Here is a 17,674-nt window from a genome sequence, read left to right as displayed (position 1 = left end):
TGCCTACAGATAAAGTCATGTATATGAGCAGTAAGTATCATTGGACACTAAAATGTTAGACAATGTAAAGCAAACTCAGAACTGAGTAACTGTCCACTTCAGCATGCCATTAAGCCACTGACGTCCTAATTTAACGATACTAAAAACATTTAAATTTTAATTAAATATATAATTTTAGACCCAGTGAAATAATACTTTTTCTGCAATAATACAGTTTCTGCAATGCAGTAATTATTTGTTGGTGGTAAGGGCCAGCAGGGTGCTGTACATATTTCCTTATAATCAGGAAGCTGTGGTAATGTGGTAACTAAAACAACTGAAATTAAATAAATGAAAGAGCAGTCCAGAGACAGTAAGGCAGAAAATGATATTCTAAAATATACTGAACATTGCAGTCAACCCTGGTGACTTTTTGCATTTTTGTATAACAGATCCTAAATTAACTTCAAAGTGGAATTTTTATGCTTATAAAGAATGATAGTGTAAAACAGGGGTGCCCAATCTACAGCCTGCGGGCCACATCCGGGCTGCAGTGCTGTCAGATCTGGCCCTCACCTCATTCCCTTTCTGCTCGTAGTCTTGCAGGGGATGGGGCGCTCGCATCTTCCATATTTCTCTATCGGGATCGTGCTGCTAGGAGAAGGAGCTGCTCCCTGCCCACCTTGTACTGTGAGATAATCCGAGTGGCAGCATTAGAGCTGTGTCCGTGTTCATGTTTCTGCCATTATCCCCAGGGGACCCTAAGAGCTGCTACTAAACCAAATTTAAGCCCCCTAAACATAACAAGCTGCCAGATACGGGGTCACAAGCATAAACTTTTAACAATCAGGGATATTTTCACATTAAGAGGGGCTATTTCCAGACCAGCATCCCTAAATTGAGTATGAAAATTGTGGACCCCCTTGGGCCACTCTCATGGCATTAAACATTAGGGTACTGTCAATTGTCCGTGCACTGTGGTGCCCCTTAAAGTTCACCAAACTTTAAGGCTGTGTTCAAGTTGGTGGTGAGGTTACAGTGTGGTTACTGTATGACTTAAAGCCAACTTTTGTGCAGTTGCAATTGGGAACATCTTTTTTGCATTATCCTGTGCCAATTTAAGGTGTGAAAACATTTAAAACATTTGAAAACATTATTTTAATGGGGCCTGCTCATGTGTGTGCTACACTTTGCATATTGTGGCAAAAAGTTTCTTATTTCCAGTCTGGGAATCAAAAACCTCAATGCAAAAATGTACCTCTGCTTTCAGTGGAGGAAATAACAAGACAGACAAAAGAGAGGATAAATGCACTGTAAAAAAACATGGAGGCCATAAAAAACTTAATACAGTGCATGACACTTACTAAAATGCCCAAAAATAGATAAATCTTAATATGAAAAGATAACACAGAAAAATTAAGAATGAAAGTATACCCTAATTAATTGGGCCTGATTAATATAATTCATTGTACGGTTTAAACATGAATGTATACCTAGGAAAAAAGGTCCTAAATGTAATTAAAGGAACGAAAAACTACAAAAATGTTTGTTCGTGACAGGGATCAAGTTTATAGAGAAAAAAAGATGCTTGTCCATTTACCATTATAAATATGCTGAAAGTGCTTTTGCAACATCTCCGTAACTGGCAAAAGGAAATTAAAATGCTTGCAATGTACATAAATCTTACACATCAAATAAAGCTGACAGCCAAATATGGTCTTGGTTTTTGAAGTAGAATTTGAAGTAAACAACGATTATCTTCCATCACGTCCTACATTATTGCTCCTCCTAATTCCAACACTTTATACAACTCATGGACACAAGCCAACAAAAACATCACTAATTTAATGAAAAGGAAAAGAAATAAATGCAAGTAAAAGGCATGTCTCATATATGATTTTTATTTTGCTTAAATCAAGGGAAAGGAATTTTAAGTGGCTGTTAGACATTTCGTTTGTCATATGTCTAGTAATGCAGTTCCTCTTCTCTCATAAGAACTTCACGGAAAGGAATTAGTCTAAGCAGGAAAAGCCCTGGAGAAAACTGATGGGGGTTTGTTGCGCTTTCCTGATATCAGTTCACCAGGGTAACAATTCCCATGGCTGTATTAATTGCCGGTAAAATATCCCAGATGTGGCAGAAAAGAAGTCCCCTTATAGCAGTACAACCCCCTTCCTGTATTAAACTTGTCTCTGTGCAGAGTTCATGGTATGGGGAAACTACAATGCAGAAATGTCCAGCAGAGATCGGGTTCTTATGGCATGTGCAGACTACTACAGCTGGGCTTTTTCAAGTTATGAAATGCAACTAAAATTTTTTCATGACAACCAAACAGTTATGCTGCCCATACATAAAGACAGTTTGTCATACAAATGTCTTTGGTGAATTATATGACTGGAGATTTCTGACCGAAACAGAAAAGCATTTAGGACTGTTACCAAAGGTAACAGGTAGCTCAATAGCCTGGAATATTTATTCTGAATGCACATGAATAAGTACAGGAGAGGATCCAGTACTATTGTGCAAGACTGAAGGTAAGGATGGAGTTCATATTCAAGTATTTGCAACCGTGACTTTGACTCCTTATAAGCCTGCAGCAGGTCTGCCTTCAGCAGGTTAAGTCTTTTAACTTTGTGAATAATCTATTTCTGCTGCTTGTTGGGAGTAGTTTCAGCAAATATTGTGTTAAAGAAAGAGACAGCCCCAAGAGAGGGCTTTTTTCGTACCTTATGCAGTGAGTGACAGTATAAAGTGGGGTGGGTTAAGAAGAATGGATAAATATATGGGGATGACAATGTAGAGGGGAGTTAAGCCATGTGGGAATAGCTAGGTAAACCTGTGTGGCTAGGCCTAACCCAGCCATGGCCTTTGACCATGTTCCCTGAGGTCTGCTATGGGGCCCATCATTTGGTATTTTTTTCAGGAACATTGAAAGTTGTGCATCAGATTTGGGCCACCTTGGTAAAAATTATTATACTGGACTTGGGGTGTTTGAGTTGGGTCTCTGCATGAGGTAGTCTAATATCAGTATATGTCTATCGTTCCTCACAAGAAGTTTTTAGGGATGTTGGAATTTGGAAATCTAGAGAGCTTCCCATCCATCCGTGTAAGATTACTATTTTCTGGGTGCAGCCTTTTCCTTTCTCCCATACTCCAGAATAGTTAATAAAACTCCTAGGTGTTAGGAAGTGACTAAGCCCGTTTTGATCCTTATACCACTGTTAAGATACACCCACAGACTACTAAGGCTTTTGGATTAGCATGGTGACAACAAATTCATTACAAAATAAAAGCTGTAACACCTTTGATGTAACATACACTGGTCATTTCCCATTAGTATGAAAAAATTCTTTCTGTATGTACTACATGTCAGAGGTGTTTCTATAGGCACCAATCAACTTCATGACAGCTGGAAGGAACTTTATGAAGTGTAGCCTGCCATTGATTAAAATCAGACTCACAGTTACTTGAGTTGGGTATGACATAAGAGCAATTATCCACATCTTTGTTCTGGTGTGTAAAATAAATACACTAAGGGCTATTTACATTATACAGGGGCAGATCAATCAGCATTAATGACTCTCCAGCAATAGCAAAGTAAAATTCATCTGTTACTGATCTTTCATGGTTTTTTCCTTGTGAATAAACATTTCAGTTTGTTTTAGGAAAAAAGAAAGATTTTGGTGTACAGAAATTTCTCTGATCATCAGTGCTCAGCTGCGTTTTGCCTAGGTCTAGAGAGAAACAGAAAAATGAACAGTGCTAGAGAAGTAGGGCATCTATTCTCTGCCATGTAGGCTTGTACTCTTTTTTTCTCATGAAATAAGTTTTGACAAAAATATCTATTTTTTGAGGGAGTTCTTTGATCCCTGAAAAGTGTTGGATTTGTGCTCTTTGATGAAATTTGTAAAATCTTACAAACTAATCTGGTTTTCTTTACCTTTCTGTAAAGGCATGGGGTGACCCTTTGTCAGGAGTAGCCATACCAGAGCCAGGAGACTTTAAAGATGCTATTACTGTCTTATGAATGTAGAGTAGAGAATATTGAAATTCCAAACTTTGATACTTTGTCCACAGCCAATATTTTATTGCTGATCGTGTTCTTTTAATGCTATGCTAAATAAGCTCTTCGGGGCAGGGTCCTCTCCTCCTCCCGTGTCACTGTCTGTCATTTGCAACCCCTATTTACATACGTAATATGTTGGCGCTATATAAATCCTGTTTATTATTAATATTAATAATAATAATAATAATATTTTGTGAAATACACAACTAGCATAGAAGCATATATTCAATGCTTCTGCTTTGGAACCCTACATTATTACATTCAAAGATTGGAAGAACTGGTCTAACTCCAGACACAGATCAGTTTGAATGTAAAAGTCTACTTATAAAGCAAACCATTTGTTGAGATCCACGTTTTTGTACTATGAATGTTTATGATAGATGTCAAAGTGATAAAGTACAAGTTGTGAAGATCCACGACTGTACATATGTATTTGAATATATTTATGTGTATCACAGTAGTAATAGATTAGTGCATTGTAAATATGTATAGCTAGCAATGTAATCATTTACATACAATCCGTCATTTTCTATATACAAACTATTCATCATACATATTTCAAACATAGCTTGTTCTAAAGTGCTTTAGATAATCTATCAAAAAATATTCATACGCTATGCATCTTTTACTTTGTTCATATTGTGGTTGATGTACCAATAGGACTATCTATTATACACTAATTTAAGATCAATGTTACAAAATGTTAAAGCATTACCTACTTTAAAAGCTCAATTATAAAATGCTAATGAGTAATAATTACAATTAAATAAATTAGCCGGGATCTGGCTGAGGTTCTATCTATCTATCTATCTATCTATCTATCTATCTATCTATCTCTCTATCTCTATATGCTAAAAAGACATACAGTATTTGTTCACATTTAGTTATCACATACTATAAAATTTTGTAAAATATGGTGATGCATCAGTGCTCTGTGGTATAATTGGTGGCTCACACTAGCATGTAAGTGATACCATCCTGTGGCCCGAGCACTGTTTTGATATGTTTTGCTTGGCTAGGCAGTTCTTATATATACACAGCTGGTGAGCTTGTTTCATCTCCCAGAACGGGCTCAAAGACATTCTCTAGGGGTTTGTAAATTTATAAAAACTCCTTACTTTCAGCTTATTACCCCAGAGTCTGAAATAAATCTAAAATGTGTGCCTGAATGCGTGCAAATGAACTAAATCTTTTTCTGTATCCGTAGACTCACTTTAAAACTCTTTTCTATAAAAAATTACAAAAATGCTACAAAATGTTTTCTTAACTCCACTTTTAAAATTTTTATTTATTTATTTATTTTTTTTTTATAAAATGTTAAAAAAATGTTACAAAAAGTTTTAACTCCACTTTTAAAAACAAGAAGATTTATGGTTTGCTTTGTTTCCTCTAGATCCTCTACATACTGTATATATTTGTGCAGCAGTGCTCTCCCTTTCTGTGCCCCAAGGTATGATGTCAGAGAAGGGGAATTTCTGTCGCCATACTATACTAAGCAAGGCCAATCAGGGATCCCAGAAACAAATTGCTGCAAGTTAGTGAAGCCATATTTGCTTTTTGCCACCATTAGGTTTGTAATCTTAAAACAGTTTGCAGACATGGCAATCTTTTTTCATGAACCTTTCATAGACTTATGCATTTTTTCCACAGTATATGAATATAAAATGACTTAAGATAAGGGATGTTTAAAAAAAACCTTAACAAAAAGTTTGCTGATACCTTCCACAATGTTGTACACATAATAATGTTTATTTCTTTCAATGACTGTGTTTAGGTAAAAGTAGTGAGATTTTTAACACACATATGGTTTGAAATGTTCCTCCCGAGATGAGAAAGACAAACCTCAGACCACTGACTAATCAATTTCCTGAGCACCGGAAGGTCAGCTGGTGGTGTCCACATGCCTTCCTACAGGGGCTTTTTAAATGTTTTTTTTTTCACTCATCCTGATGACAAAACCACATTACAACTTCTTCCCTGTGTAGGGGTTGTGGTTGTGAAAGGAGGGGACATACTTTTTCACAGCGGTATTTGTGAAAACACTACAAAAACACACATTGTTTCATCTGTGTACATATGTACTGTAAGCTTTCCTTGGCTCATTTTCAAACAGTGCTTTTGTGTAATGAATTGCTATGGCTTGACATCTGCTTGTTGTACCCACCCTACCCTGCAAAATTCCCCTACTTTAAAGCAGAGAAAGTTGTCTATAAACCCTTTAAGTCCCAGCTCATGGATGTGTAAAGCTTTAAAATAATAAGACTGTGCCTGTTTTAGTTAGTATTAGTAGTTAGATGCTAAAATCATATTTTAGAAACTGTACATCGAGAAAAACAGAGAACTTCTTTGGCTTTCAAACTGTTATATACTGCTTCAATGTAAAAAGTTGTAAAAAAGTGGTGCAAAGACCAAAGGGGATAGGCAAAGTGATAAATCCCACTGCACGAGGTGGCTAATGTACTTTAAGGACTTTATGTATATGATGGGTGGTCTTTACTGACCAAGAAATATAAAAATCCAAACTATCACTGTAATCTTTTTGAATGTCTTGTGATTCCGCACAGGAATGGTGGTATGTGCTAAGAAAGGTTTAATTGGAAAACAAAAAAAATTCCATACAGAGTACAAATATTACAAGTTTGATGACAATAATATGGTTTCATACAAAGCAGGGTCAAACAGAGGACGCTGAATTATATAAAGAACACTATGATGAATGAGAAAAATATTATAGCAATATCTTATCTGACTTGCAAAATTTATGGCATTCCTCCCATTGTATGGGGTTTGTAAAATTCTTATTTTTAGCAACCAAAAAATCTAGTTACACAGCCAAAGTAAAATATGTTTCCACAAGACAGATATAATTCTTAGCCTTAAAACTTCTTGATTTCTGGGAAGTCTTTGTTAATTGGTGTTATGCTACGGGGCACAGGGCAACTAGGGGGTGCTTGGCCTTCACAGAGGTGGTGTGAGCCCTAAGAAGGGCCAAGGCGCAGAGTCTAAGCAGTTACCGGGTTTTATCCAGAGCCTCTGATGGTGAGGATGTTGTGCCACTGGTTACTGCCAGGTTGCGGTCCTTGGGCACACCTGGTTGTGGTCTGTGGTCAATATGAAACACGGTACCAAATCACAAAGCAGAAGGATAGTCAAGGAAGGCCGGGGTCGAGGCAGGCAGCAAGCAAGAGAGGTCAGGTCACACGCCAGGGGTAAATTACAAGGGATACAGGAGACAGACACCAGTGACACAGGGGCCACTGCAGACACAGGGAACACAGAAGACACTGGAAGCAACAGGTGACACAGGAATATCCACAGACAGACAGGAACACTAGAACAGCACAGGGAAGTTGGCTGGGAACCAACAGACTGGACAACGAGGGGTTAACTCAGGAGCTGGATAGAGAAAGCACTGAATTAGCCAATTGGTGTAGAGGAACTAGCTCAACAGAACAAGGGGCTCGGCACCAGTGGCGACACCTTGCATGAACGCTGAGTGCTGTGTGTGAGCTAGCTAAAGAGCCGGGGATAGTTAAGAGGCTATTTCCTGATTGGCCAGGGAGTTGCACGAAGCTTAGAAATATTGGAAATGAAGGCACGCCCAGAGTCAGAACTACCTGCATGCGCAAAAGAGAGATGCTTGTGCTTTAGAGGGGAAGAGGTAAGTGTGACAATTGGTAGGTAAGGGCATTCTGAACAGTAAGCAGAACTAATGAAGATTACTGCAATGGAAACCTCCGTCAAAAACTAAAAATGTAGAACTAGGCTAAAGTATAAAATCACATATGTGATGAAGGCTGCCCAGAACAGCTGAGCACTTTGTTTGAAGAACAGAACAAAATGTAAATAATTGTTGATTCTGCCAGAGGAACCATTGGATACGGGTATCATGGATGCCATTTTGATAAAGTGACAATGTTTTTCCTACTGGAAAAAAATAAATTGTTGTCGCCTTTGCTTCTGCTTTAGTGGAAGTCTCTCTGATAAAGTAGAAGCCAGGTATGTGTTCTGTTTCCCACCTATTCTATTCCAAACTAAAATTAGGAGTTTTGCATGACATGTTTAAGAAAGGGGTGAATTACACAGATAATGCCAGTTTATCCCTTGTTTTAGAGGATTTTTACTAAGTTAACAGTGTACATGAAGAGTAAGTTTTGTTGCCACTGGAGGAAACCTTACACGTCTCAACCAGATCCTTAGACTATACTCTGCCTGAATGCAAAAGTCACTGAAAACAAAGAATGGTCAAAATCCATAAAAAGTAAAACTCCTAAAATGTCATGACATATTTCGCACAGTAAGCACCTAATCCACAAATGTAATTCTCTATGTCTATTTTCTCTCTACTGTTCGATTAACATCTGGCACAATGACATCCGTTTCTGAGATGCAAGTAAATAAGAGCCTGCACCGGCCTTTTCACTGCAGTTTGACAACTTATATACCACAAAAGCTGTGAGCACTACATTGTGTGTTTACAGGTCAATAATCAAGGCACATCCAGGCAGGTCTGCTTGTAATTTGATAGTTATTTGCATTACTTTGTAATTACCTTTAGCAGAAAAAGCTGCTAGCACAGGCCTTATTTTGATTTGTGAAGTAGTAAAGGTTCTTTAGCGGTATACATTTCCGGGTAGATCTTATTGCAAGCAATCCACCATCACCACCAACACCTTTGAATATTTTGCCATTATGAGACAGGATAGTAAACTACTTACAACATCAAAACTACATTTTTTTTACCTTAAATTGAAAATCTGTCATGCAGCACTCCATTTTGCCTGGTACCATCACAGAACTATAGACACAGCTGTGTCTACAAGATTCATGTGTATTTACGCATGCTGAGAGCCATTAGGAGGGCATTGTGTAGTGTTTAATACATAAACACAGATGTGTCTTTGGTTCCTTTGTGGCAATAGGAATCACTTGGATATTTCTCATTGAGCACAGCAAACAGATTGGGCCCCCAAACATGCATTCATTTAAAAAAAAATATGTTTTAAACTTGACTGATTTTCCATTTTTGCAATGGCAGGTTAACATTTAGTCTGTTTTGGAAATGTTGTCTTTTGAACTGGATTAACCTGAAATAGGATGTCCCATCTTTTCTTCTATTAGGAATATTTTGCATGTTTATGTGGAGTGAAAGCCAGCCAAATTACAACAGTTGCATGCTGCAGCATTTTTCTGCACAAGCAGAATGCATAAACATTAGAAAATGCAGAGATATGTTTATACCTTTGGAGAATGGAAATGGAAGCATGTCCTGCAGCCATTCAAGCAAATTCAGATGCAATCTTTCAAAATGCAAAAACATCTACAATTCATATGAACCAATGTATTGTGGTCCAAATGAGCTTTAATTCAGCAGTAGATAAATATAACATTGCTATAAAATATATCAGTTAATAAAAACTGCTTTTAAATTGTATACACATTTATAAGAAGAAGAAATAGTCCTTGATTTTGCCCAGATATGTATTTAATATTTGGTGTACAATAAAAAAAATCTCTTACCTCTTTCACACTGAGGTCCTGTAAAACCATAAACACAAGCACATCTGTTGGGTCCAATGCAACGTCCTCCGTTCTGACAACCATTTTCACAGATTGCTTTAAAGACAAAAGAAGTTGTTAATAAGTTTGCAAAATGAATGGAATCAGTTAATCTTCAAACTTTCCAATTATTAACAATGAAATATAAGCTAAACACAAACCAGATGTGCTCAGAAAATGTTCATCATTTATTAGTGTAAGCATACCATGCATTTACCAAGCATTTGTGACTCGTATGGAGGAATGAAGGCTAAATACAAACCAAGCTCAGAAGCTTTATTGAGAAAGGGGTATATCAAGGGAGCTATGAAGTGGAGGCAGAGATAGCAAACACAGGAAACACCAGAAATGACTAAAACACACTACACATAATTATAGTCTCCTTTACACATGCTGGCTATACATGAGCCTTTCTGTTTAGAGAAAGGGGGTCGAGTTATTCATTCTTTTTTTGGTTCTTGTGACTGCTGACCAGGGCCAAAGGCTATGCCCTAGATCAGGGGTTGACAAAACTTTTTTGACTACTAGGCCATTTCAGGAGGTCAAGAAGGCACACTAGGCAAGAAGAAACAAGGTGTCCATGGAAAAGTTTTTTCCAACCATGACTGCAAGTGAGCAGCCTCAGTCGTCCGCTCATCCACGGTGTAGTCTCTGTACGTGTGCTTGGCATCGAAATGCCCCTTGACATTCGACTGCTAGAAAGTGCTGTTGGTGTCGTTGCACACTAAACACAGGGATTTGTTCCTGCATTGGACGAAGAATAATTCGTCAGTCTATTCAGGGTTGCTTCTGCTCTGAAGGCATAGTAGTTGGGGTAACTGTGCAGGAACTCGATGATATTGATGATATTGCGGGAACTGGCAATAATGCGACAATTCAATTAGGCCAGATCCAACAATATATTACTAGGAGGGGTGTTAGGGCGAACTGGAATACTGGCAAGGTCGTATCTGGCCTAAAGATCGGAGTTTGCCTACCTCTGCCCTAGATGAAAGATTGTTCATAATTACTGGCAGCAAACCTTCAACGGTTTAGCCTAACAGTTTGCCATTTTGAGTTTGTGAATTTTAGAGGTTCCATAAAGTCATGGCAGAACTGAATATGAACCTCATTCCTGTTGTCTGGCTGTCTTGCCTACTCAACAGCCTAAGGCAAATCCAAAGCCGATTCTATTGTTTAGATCTGTATGATACTGAGAAGGATAAACAGTGTATTTATTGCTAATTTTGTTTGTGTTGCGGGCAATTTTTCCTTTTTATTTGTTTGGTGATCGCTGTCGCTAGGTCTGAAAGTAAGGAAAAAAGGCCCTATTTTGAGTTGACCCCAAATCAAAATAGAGAGGATATATTCCAGTAGTGATATCAGTCCTAATACCTGCGTCACAGTCTTAAGTGTCTGTGTAAGAGGGCATTTCTTTCACTTTGATGTCTGTTTTTTTTATTTTCTTTCTAATTTTGTTTTGGGTCAATAATGAAGCCAGACAAATGAAGGCATCAAGTATCCCTACATATATGTCGGAGATGGTCTCTCCTTTTCTAAAGTAATCTAATCTTATAAATTGGAAGGACAGAGAACACTCACTGTAAAAAAAACTATAAAATTTCTAAAACAATGTGATACAGTGCCATGGTGTTTTATTGTTTCCTTTTTATTTAGTGCTGCAAAATAAAGCAAAACAAAAGGAGAAGCTTCTAAGAATGGGGAGATTTAAGATTAAAGAGAAATCATTTTTTAAGCTATAACATCTAATAAATAAAAAGCACATAATATTTCTCTTGATAATATTTATTTGTAAAATAAAAAAAAATTAAATATTTTGTGTCATTTACTGCTTTGTAAATTCCAAGGGTGCTAGGGTAATTAGGACACACAGCAATTAATTCTTGTGCTTTGTACCATGTATGTTCTCAATTATCACATCCCTATTTTGTCAAACAACACTGGACAATTTCCTAATCTGTCTGTATGTGGGAAATAAAACATTTAGTAATGTCTCTGGTCATGGGAAATTGGTATGGAAATTTTCCCAGCCCTTCCCGTCTCTTGGTCATGAGAAATTTCTCTCTTTTCTATTATTTTGTGGTGTTTTCTAACAAATGGTTTCCATTCTATAAGGATTCCAAATTTGACAACACCCCAAGAAAGAAATGCCAAGATGAACCTAAAAAAGCACAGTGAACGAGACAGACTTGGACAGCCTGACAGTATGAAGATGAGGATTAATTGAATGCCTGAAGCTGGCAGCCCTCCAAAGCTATGAGGACCTAGCTCAAATTCCCCAGAGCATCATATGTCTAGTCAATTGAAAGCTGTAAAACATTATGCTAAGGTATAAAATAATAAAAACCTAAATTATGCTAGAGAAACAAAGAATGTCAGTTTATTTAAGCTTGTGTGCTATAGAAATATGAGATGAAATAAGATCTAAGGAATGTGCAGTGATCCAGTGAACTGGAAACAGGTGCATAAACAATGAATTTATCAACCACACGTGTACATTACTTCATTCCCTAGAAACAGCTTTAATTACTAGGTGCTACACTTTCTCACTTAAAATGTCCGGGTAATACATGGAAGTTGTTAAGAACTGTTGGGGTCCAGTGTACAAGAATTAAAAGAAAGGAAAAGGATGCATTGTTCACAGCAACCAAGAGACATTAGAAAAGTAAAAAATATTTTAGGTTCCTAGTGTAACCATAGGCAAATAGAAGATGGCATATATGGTAAAGTCTAAACCTTACTCTTAGTTAGCACTTTCTAAGTAGGTATAGGCAAATGTGACCTGGTTCAGTCTGTTTCGGGTTCAGCAAACATTCTTGGAAGTTCATCACACTTGATGTTGGAATCATCCCACTGTGTACCTTAACAGCCAGCTCCCATTTGCTGTTTTCCCTCACCCACCACATTAATATCATCAAAGGGGTTGGAAAGATAAACATTGGATGGGAGCAATTTTTTAGGGTGAGCAGTGAGCAGCATTGCCATTGGCTGGTTGTTGTCACGGGGCTGTTCATGATAAGGAGGATGTGTACTTCCAAAACTCAAGTGCAGTACACCACAACTACATGTTGTGGTGTGCTGTGTTGCCTAATACGGTTAAGCTATGTTTTTTGTGTGTCCTGGTGAATTGATAACCCATTCAAATAACGGTGTAAATGACCCATAAAGAATAAATATTTTTCCATTCCAACATTGCAGACCATGTGAGCCCTCTGTAAGAGGTATGAATATAAAGGGGGCAATCAGGTGATCACGATAATGCAGAACAGCCGGGGCCACATTTGTTTTTTTTTCTTTCCCTTGCCCAGCTAGCTTGTGTTTGAGGGGCAAATATGGGAGGGCTGCCATGATCGTAATGGAGGGTCAAAAGTGAGAACCATCATGGTTTGGCCAGAACAACCCTTTTCCAAGCACTTTTATGTATTAAAATGATAATATTACAGCCATAATAGCAGCACAAATCCTATAAATTCCACTCTTGCAAGAACACTCGCCCTGCTAACAGCACTATTGTCAAACATGTATAAAATTGATGGCAATTTATAAAATTAATGGCAAACAGATGCTACTTTTTTGAATGATCACTTTTCATGAACAAACTGGTAATCATATAAATTGCTGCCAGATTTACGTGTTATTACATATTATAGACTATATGTGTTGCTTTTTTGAACACTTTGATCACCACTTTTGATGCTATTACTTCTTTTATTTGCCACAGTGGGACACATTTGCCACTTTCAAATATGACAACCCGTATTCAAGGGAATAGAGATTCTGCCACTTTAGCATTAATCAGATCAAAGCATTGATTGCCACTGTTGAAAATCAGATCATCCTTTTACAATTTTGACCTAATAAATGTGGTAATCAAGTTAAAGTAAATAGGGAATAAAGAAGTTATAAACTGTAATCAGATCGCCTCTCCTTTATAAATATTCTGTGTAAGAAAAAAAACACACATTTGAAGATAGAAATGACTGCGCATGTGCAAAGGACTGTCTTTTTTGTAATAATTTCTTTTCATCAGGTCATAAAAGTCATAAAACAAAATCAAATGTTCTGAGTATAAAACAACAAAAGGTGCATTTAGTCCTTACGTTGTCCACAATGAGTCCCAGTGTATCCTTTTTGACAAGAACATGAGTCCTCATTGCAAGATCCTCCATTCATGCAGCGCACGTTACAGTTCATAACTGTTAAAAGAAAAAGTGATACTTAATAAAAAAAAGTAGCTAATACAATTAAAGAAAACACAATATATAATATTTAATCAGTTCTAGAATTTGCATTTCAATAAAATTTGTTCACATGTTTCTAAAGAATTTGAAGTAACCACCATCAGAATAATAAACTATCCCTTTCTCCTGATTCTGCATTAGGACTACAGGAAAATATGAGCTACTGATTATATGTATTAGCGTTCCATTACACCATGTTCTAATTTAAATAGCTAATGGCCCCTCGTGTTCCTGTCTGAAGGAACAAGAAAGAATATGTGTCCCAGGCTTTTGGCGATAACTTTTTTTTCTTTTTGACTTATGTGTTGTTTTTTTACTAAAAACTCCTACTCTTAGATGACTGTTATGTACTTCAGAGACAGCCAAGACGCAGGGGGCTACACACATAAATTCCATTACTATATCAGTTACAAAGAAGTGATAGGAATTGTCCTTACGTCCAGAAATTCTCTAAGTAAAGAGAGTTATAAAAAAACATAATGTTTTGGCCCCAAGCGAAGGATCTTGTTAAAGGCCACAGACTGGAGCATGTTATTCTTTTATTGCTTTTGTTACATTTTACTTTTCATTTGTTTAACTGAAAAACATGCTCAAGAAATACAAATCTGTCAAGTGACAAATGGCTTGTAGATTTTGATACTGATCTGCATTTTTCACACATTGGTGATCCCAAACTGACTTCAGTGATCATGTTTCATACTGAGGGGTTTATTACAAAGCACAAGATACTATTCAACCTCCTCAAATTGGTCCTCCTCAAACATGGCCTCGTGAATATATATCAACAGTCCTTCCATTCATACAAGCTGTTTCTTTTGTAATATCAAGTTCCATTCTCCAGAAAAAGTGGACCTAGAGTCCAAGAAATAAGTACTGGTTTATGAGATGCAGGGAAATTATTTTTTTGGATAACAATGGCTGGATATATTTGCTTAGACATATGTACCTCGTATGGATCAAAGGACTTTTGATATACTTACCAAGGCCATGTTGTTGTTAATGTACCAGTATGAGGAGGCTAACCTGCAATATCTATATTGTTACACTTTTACGTTTATGTTTTAAAGCTTTGGGGATTCATGCCATTGAAGTAACACTTTTCTATTATAATTCATTGTTGGATATTATTCAGTTTGAGATGTGGCGTTTATTGAAAAATACTGATGCATTCACTAGTCTGAATTTGTGAGTTTTTAGGTAAATATTATATATTAGCATTTCAATATTTCAGTTTGCAATAGTCCACATTCAACTCTTGAGTCTGAAGTTCCTTTCTCAAAATGTAAAATCACTCAGAGCACTAAGCACATTTGGAAAGCACATCACCAATGGCTGTGGTAAGGCCATACTGCTGCTATTTAAATAGACCCCTAAGTCTTTGTTGTCTGGGGTAATAACTTGCAGTTCTCTATAATCTGTTTCTTAAGTATACACATTACTAAACTAACTCTATTGCCTATGGCTACAAGTGTCACATAGATACAATTTTGTGTAGCCACCATTAGAATAAACATGTTTAAAACAATCCAAGAAAATAAGATTTTTAGCGGCAGACTGAGAATTTGATTGTCTGTGTATGAAGTATATTGGTTTGAACTGTTTTTTTTATGTGTGGCTAAACCATAACACAATGGCTGTTTTTTCTTTTAATGTGGTTTCTTGGTATTGTTTTAGGTTATTTTAGGGCTGTGAGTGTCTGAGAATATTTCACTGAGGGCACACAAACTTTTTTTGTTTTTGTTGGTTTTGTAATTACAGAAACCATAGTTGGCACTTGGAGTGTGCACACTGCATTCAGAGCCTAAATACCATGAAAAGGAATAAAAGTGTAAACTGAAACACATAAACCATACAACATTTTGATGTATTGTAAAAAAATGTATATTTTTTCTGGGACCTTATTTTTGAAACATTATGTAGTCGACCTTGGTCTAGCATTTTGCCCTAACCATTCCTCGTATAAAAGTGGCTAACTTAGAACCTATGTAATAGACCTATGTGGTTAGTTGATTGTATAGAATATATTTATAACTATCCACAATACTATACAAATATATAGAGCAAAATATATAATAATCAAACAGAAGGAGTCCTTCACACTTATAATGCATATATGCATCATGCCATTCCTGAACATATATGGTTTTAAAGAAAAATGAGAGAACAGAGGGGGCTATCTCTTTTTAATCACACATTTCATATAGTGATACTTCCTTCTCTTTTTGATATTATGTTGGGGTTTCCAATTTTTGAAATTAGTATTATCACCTTTTGTTACATCATTGTATTGTAATTTCTGTATGGGTAAAATGTCATGTTATTCTATTATCCAGTCTTACTTCGGAAGCATCATAATAATGTGAGGGCGAAACGCATTGGGTAATAATACTAAACTATTTTCTCTTTCAATTGATCTTCAAAAAACTTAGGGGCTAGCTATTCACTACTTTGAATGAGGCTAGGGATTACCCAACACTGTAATATACAAAATGTTTAGCCTTTATATATTTACATGCTGATGATACCCCAAATGTTTCCAAAGAGACTTTTAATCCTAAAATGACAAAGCGTATAGCTAAAGAACTTTCCTGATCAATCCTAAAATGCTATACAAACAGCTATCCTAACACACAGTGGTCTAGTATATTCTGCCATGGGCACCACAGAAAATCTCTGAAGTCCATCTACTGCGGGAGTATGTACAACTCCACAGGAAGTTACATCTACATGATGAGTCTAATGCCAGGAGGGAAAACATCTACAAAGTAGGGGGAAACTGATTTTTTTTTTTTCCCAACAAAAAAGTTGTACCTACAACAGGATACAAAACTACAGTATTTTAATGTTTCTAACACCCTAAACATCATTTTTTAACATAAAAATGCAGTTGAAACACCATAAAAATATAGATTTGACAAAAACAGAGAACACATAGAATAAAATAATAGGAGTTTAGGAATAACTGTTTATTAACAGTTGCAACGCCCAATAATTAAAAAAAAAAAAGTTTTGTCCTAATCTTACCTATCCTATATATCTTCTCTCTGGTGTGTTCCCTCACAGACGCTATGATCATCTGTCTTTCTGCCACGTAGAATGACAACTAGTGTAATTCAACCAATGTGAGTGCAGGCTGTGATACGTCATCACACCAGTTTGGTGCATACATGTCTCAGTGAGCACCCAGATTAAAAGCATGTGAAAGGGTGTTTTTTTCTTTAAGAATAGTTGAAAGGCTTGTTATCCTAAAGTGCAGATTGGGTTTATTGATCACTGAAACTATTTTGGGTCAAAAGTTAAAAGAGCATTTTAATCAGCATTGTGTATAGCTCATGTTTATTTCACAATGACTGATTTGCAATTAAGCTACACTACAATATAAAACTTGCACTCCTCTGTCTAGCCAGTAAGGGGGACTATTGTAATTTGTTTTAAATACAGACAGGGCCCTTTGTTTCATATATTTGCAAACATCTGTTGAACATGCACATAAGGGATTTATGCAGTCTGTCTTTTGCCAAGGAGAAAAATTATACTAAAGTATGATGCATATATTTCAAAATCTGAGCCTTGCAAAGGGCAGCTTAAGACTTCAGGATAGTAATAGGTATGATCTTTAGTTATCTAAGGTAAGAACTAGAAAGTAGTATATTTAACACATTAGACCAAGGCTGCGTTTACAACTTTGGGAGGACAAAGTAGTTCTGTGCGTCTCCAAGACTACTGAACTGCTCACTGACCCCCCCATTTATTGTCAATGGGCTGTCACTCCGCAAATCCACCGCCAGTCTGAACATAGCTTAGTTGTCAAATAATAAAGTGAAATGTT

General features: G+C 36.7%; 1 protein-coding gene across 1 annotated transcript in view; it reads right to left on the bottom strand.

Annotated features, from left to right (window-relative positions):
* The window catches only part of LOC140326541 (fibrillin-2-like), a 97,088-nt gene that overhangs the window by 47,012 nt on the left and 32,402 nt on the right, over positions 1-17,674 (bottom strand). The window contains exons 5-6 of the mRNA XM_072405220.1: positions 13,705-13,800; positions 9,566-9,661 (exon numbers count right to left, since the gene is read on the bottom strand). Coding sequence (XP_072261321.1) covers positions 9,566-9,661; positions 13,705-13,800 — 192 coding nt within the window. The remainder of the gene's footprint in view (positions 1-9,565; positions 9,662-13,704; positions 13,801-17,674) is intronic.

Source organism: Pyxicephalus adspersus, chromosome 3 (assembly GCF_032062135.1).
Source record: "Pyxicephalus adspersus chromosome 3, UCB_Pads_2.0, whole genome shotgun sequence".
Taxonomy (NCBI): domain Eukaryota; kingdom Metazoa; phylum Chordata; class Amphibia; order Anura; family Pyxicephalidae; genus Pyxicephalus; species Pyxicephalus adspersus.
Note: the sequence above shows the minus strand (reverse complement) of the source record. Positions and strands in the feature narration are given on the sequence as shown.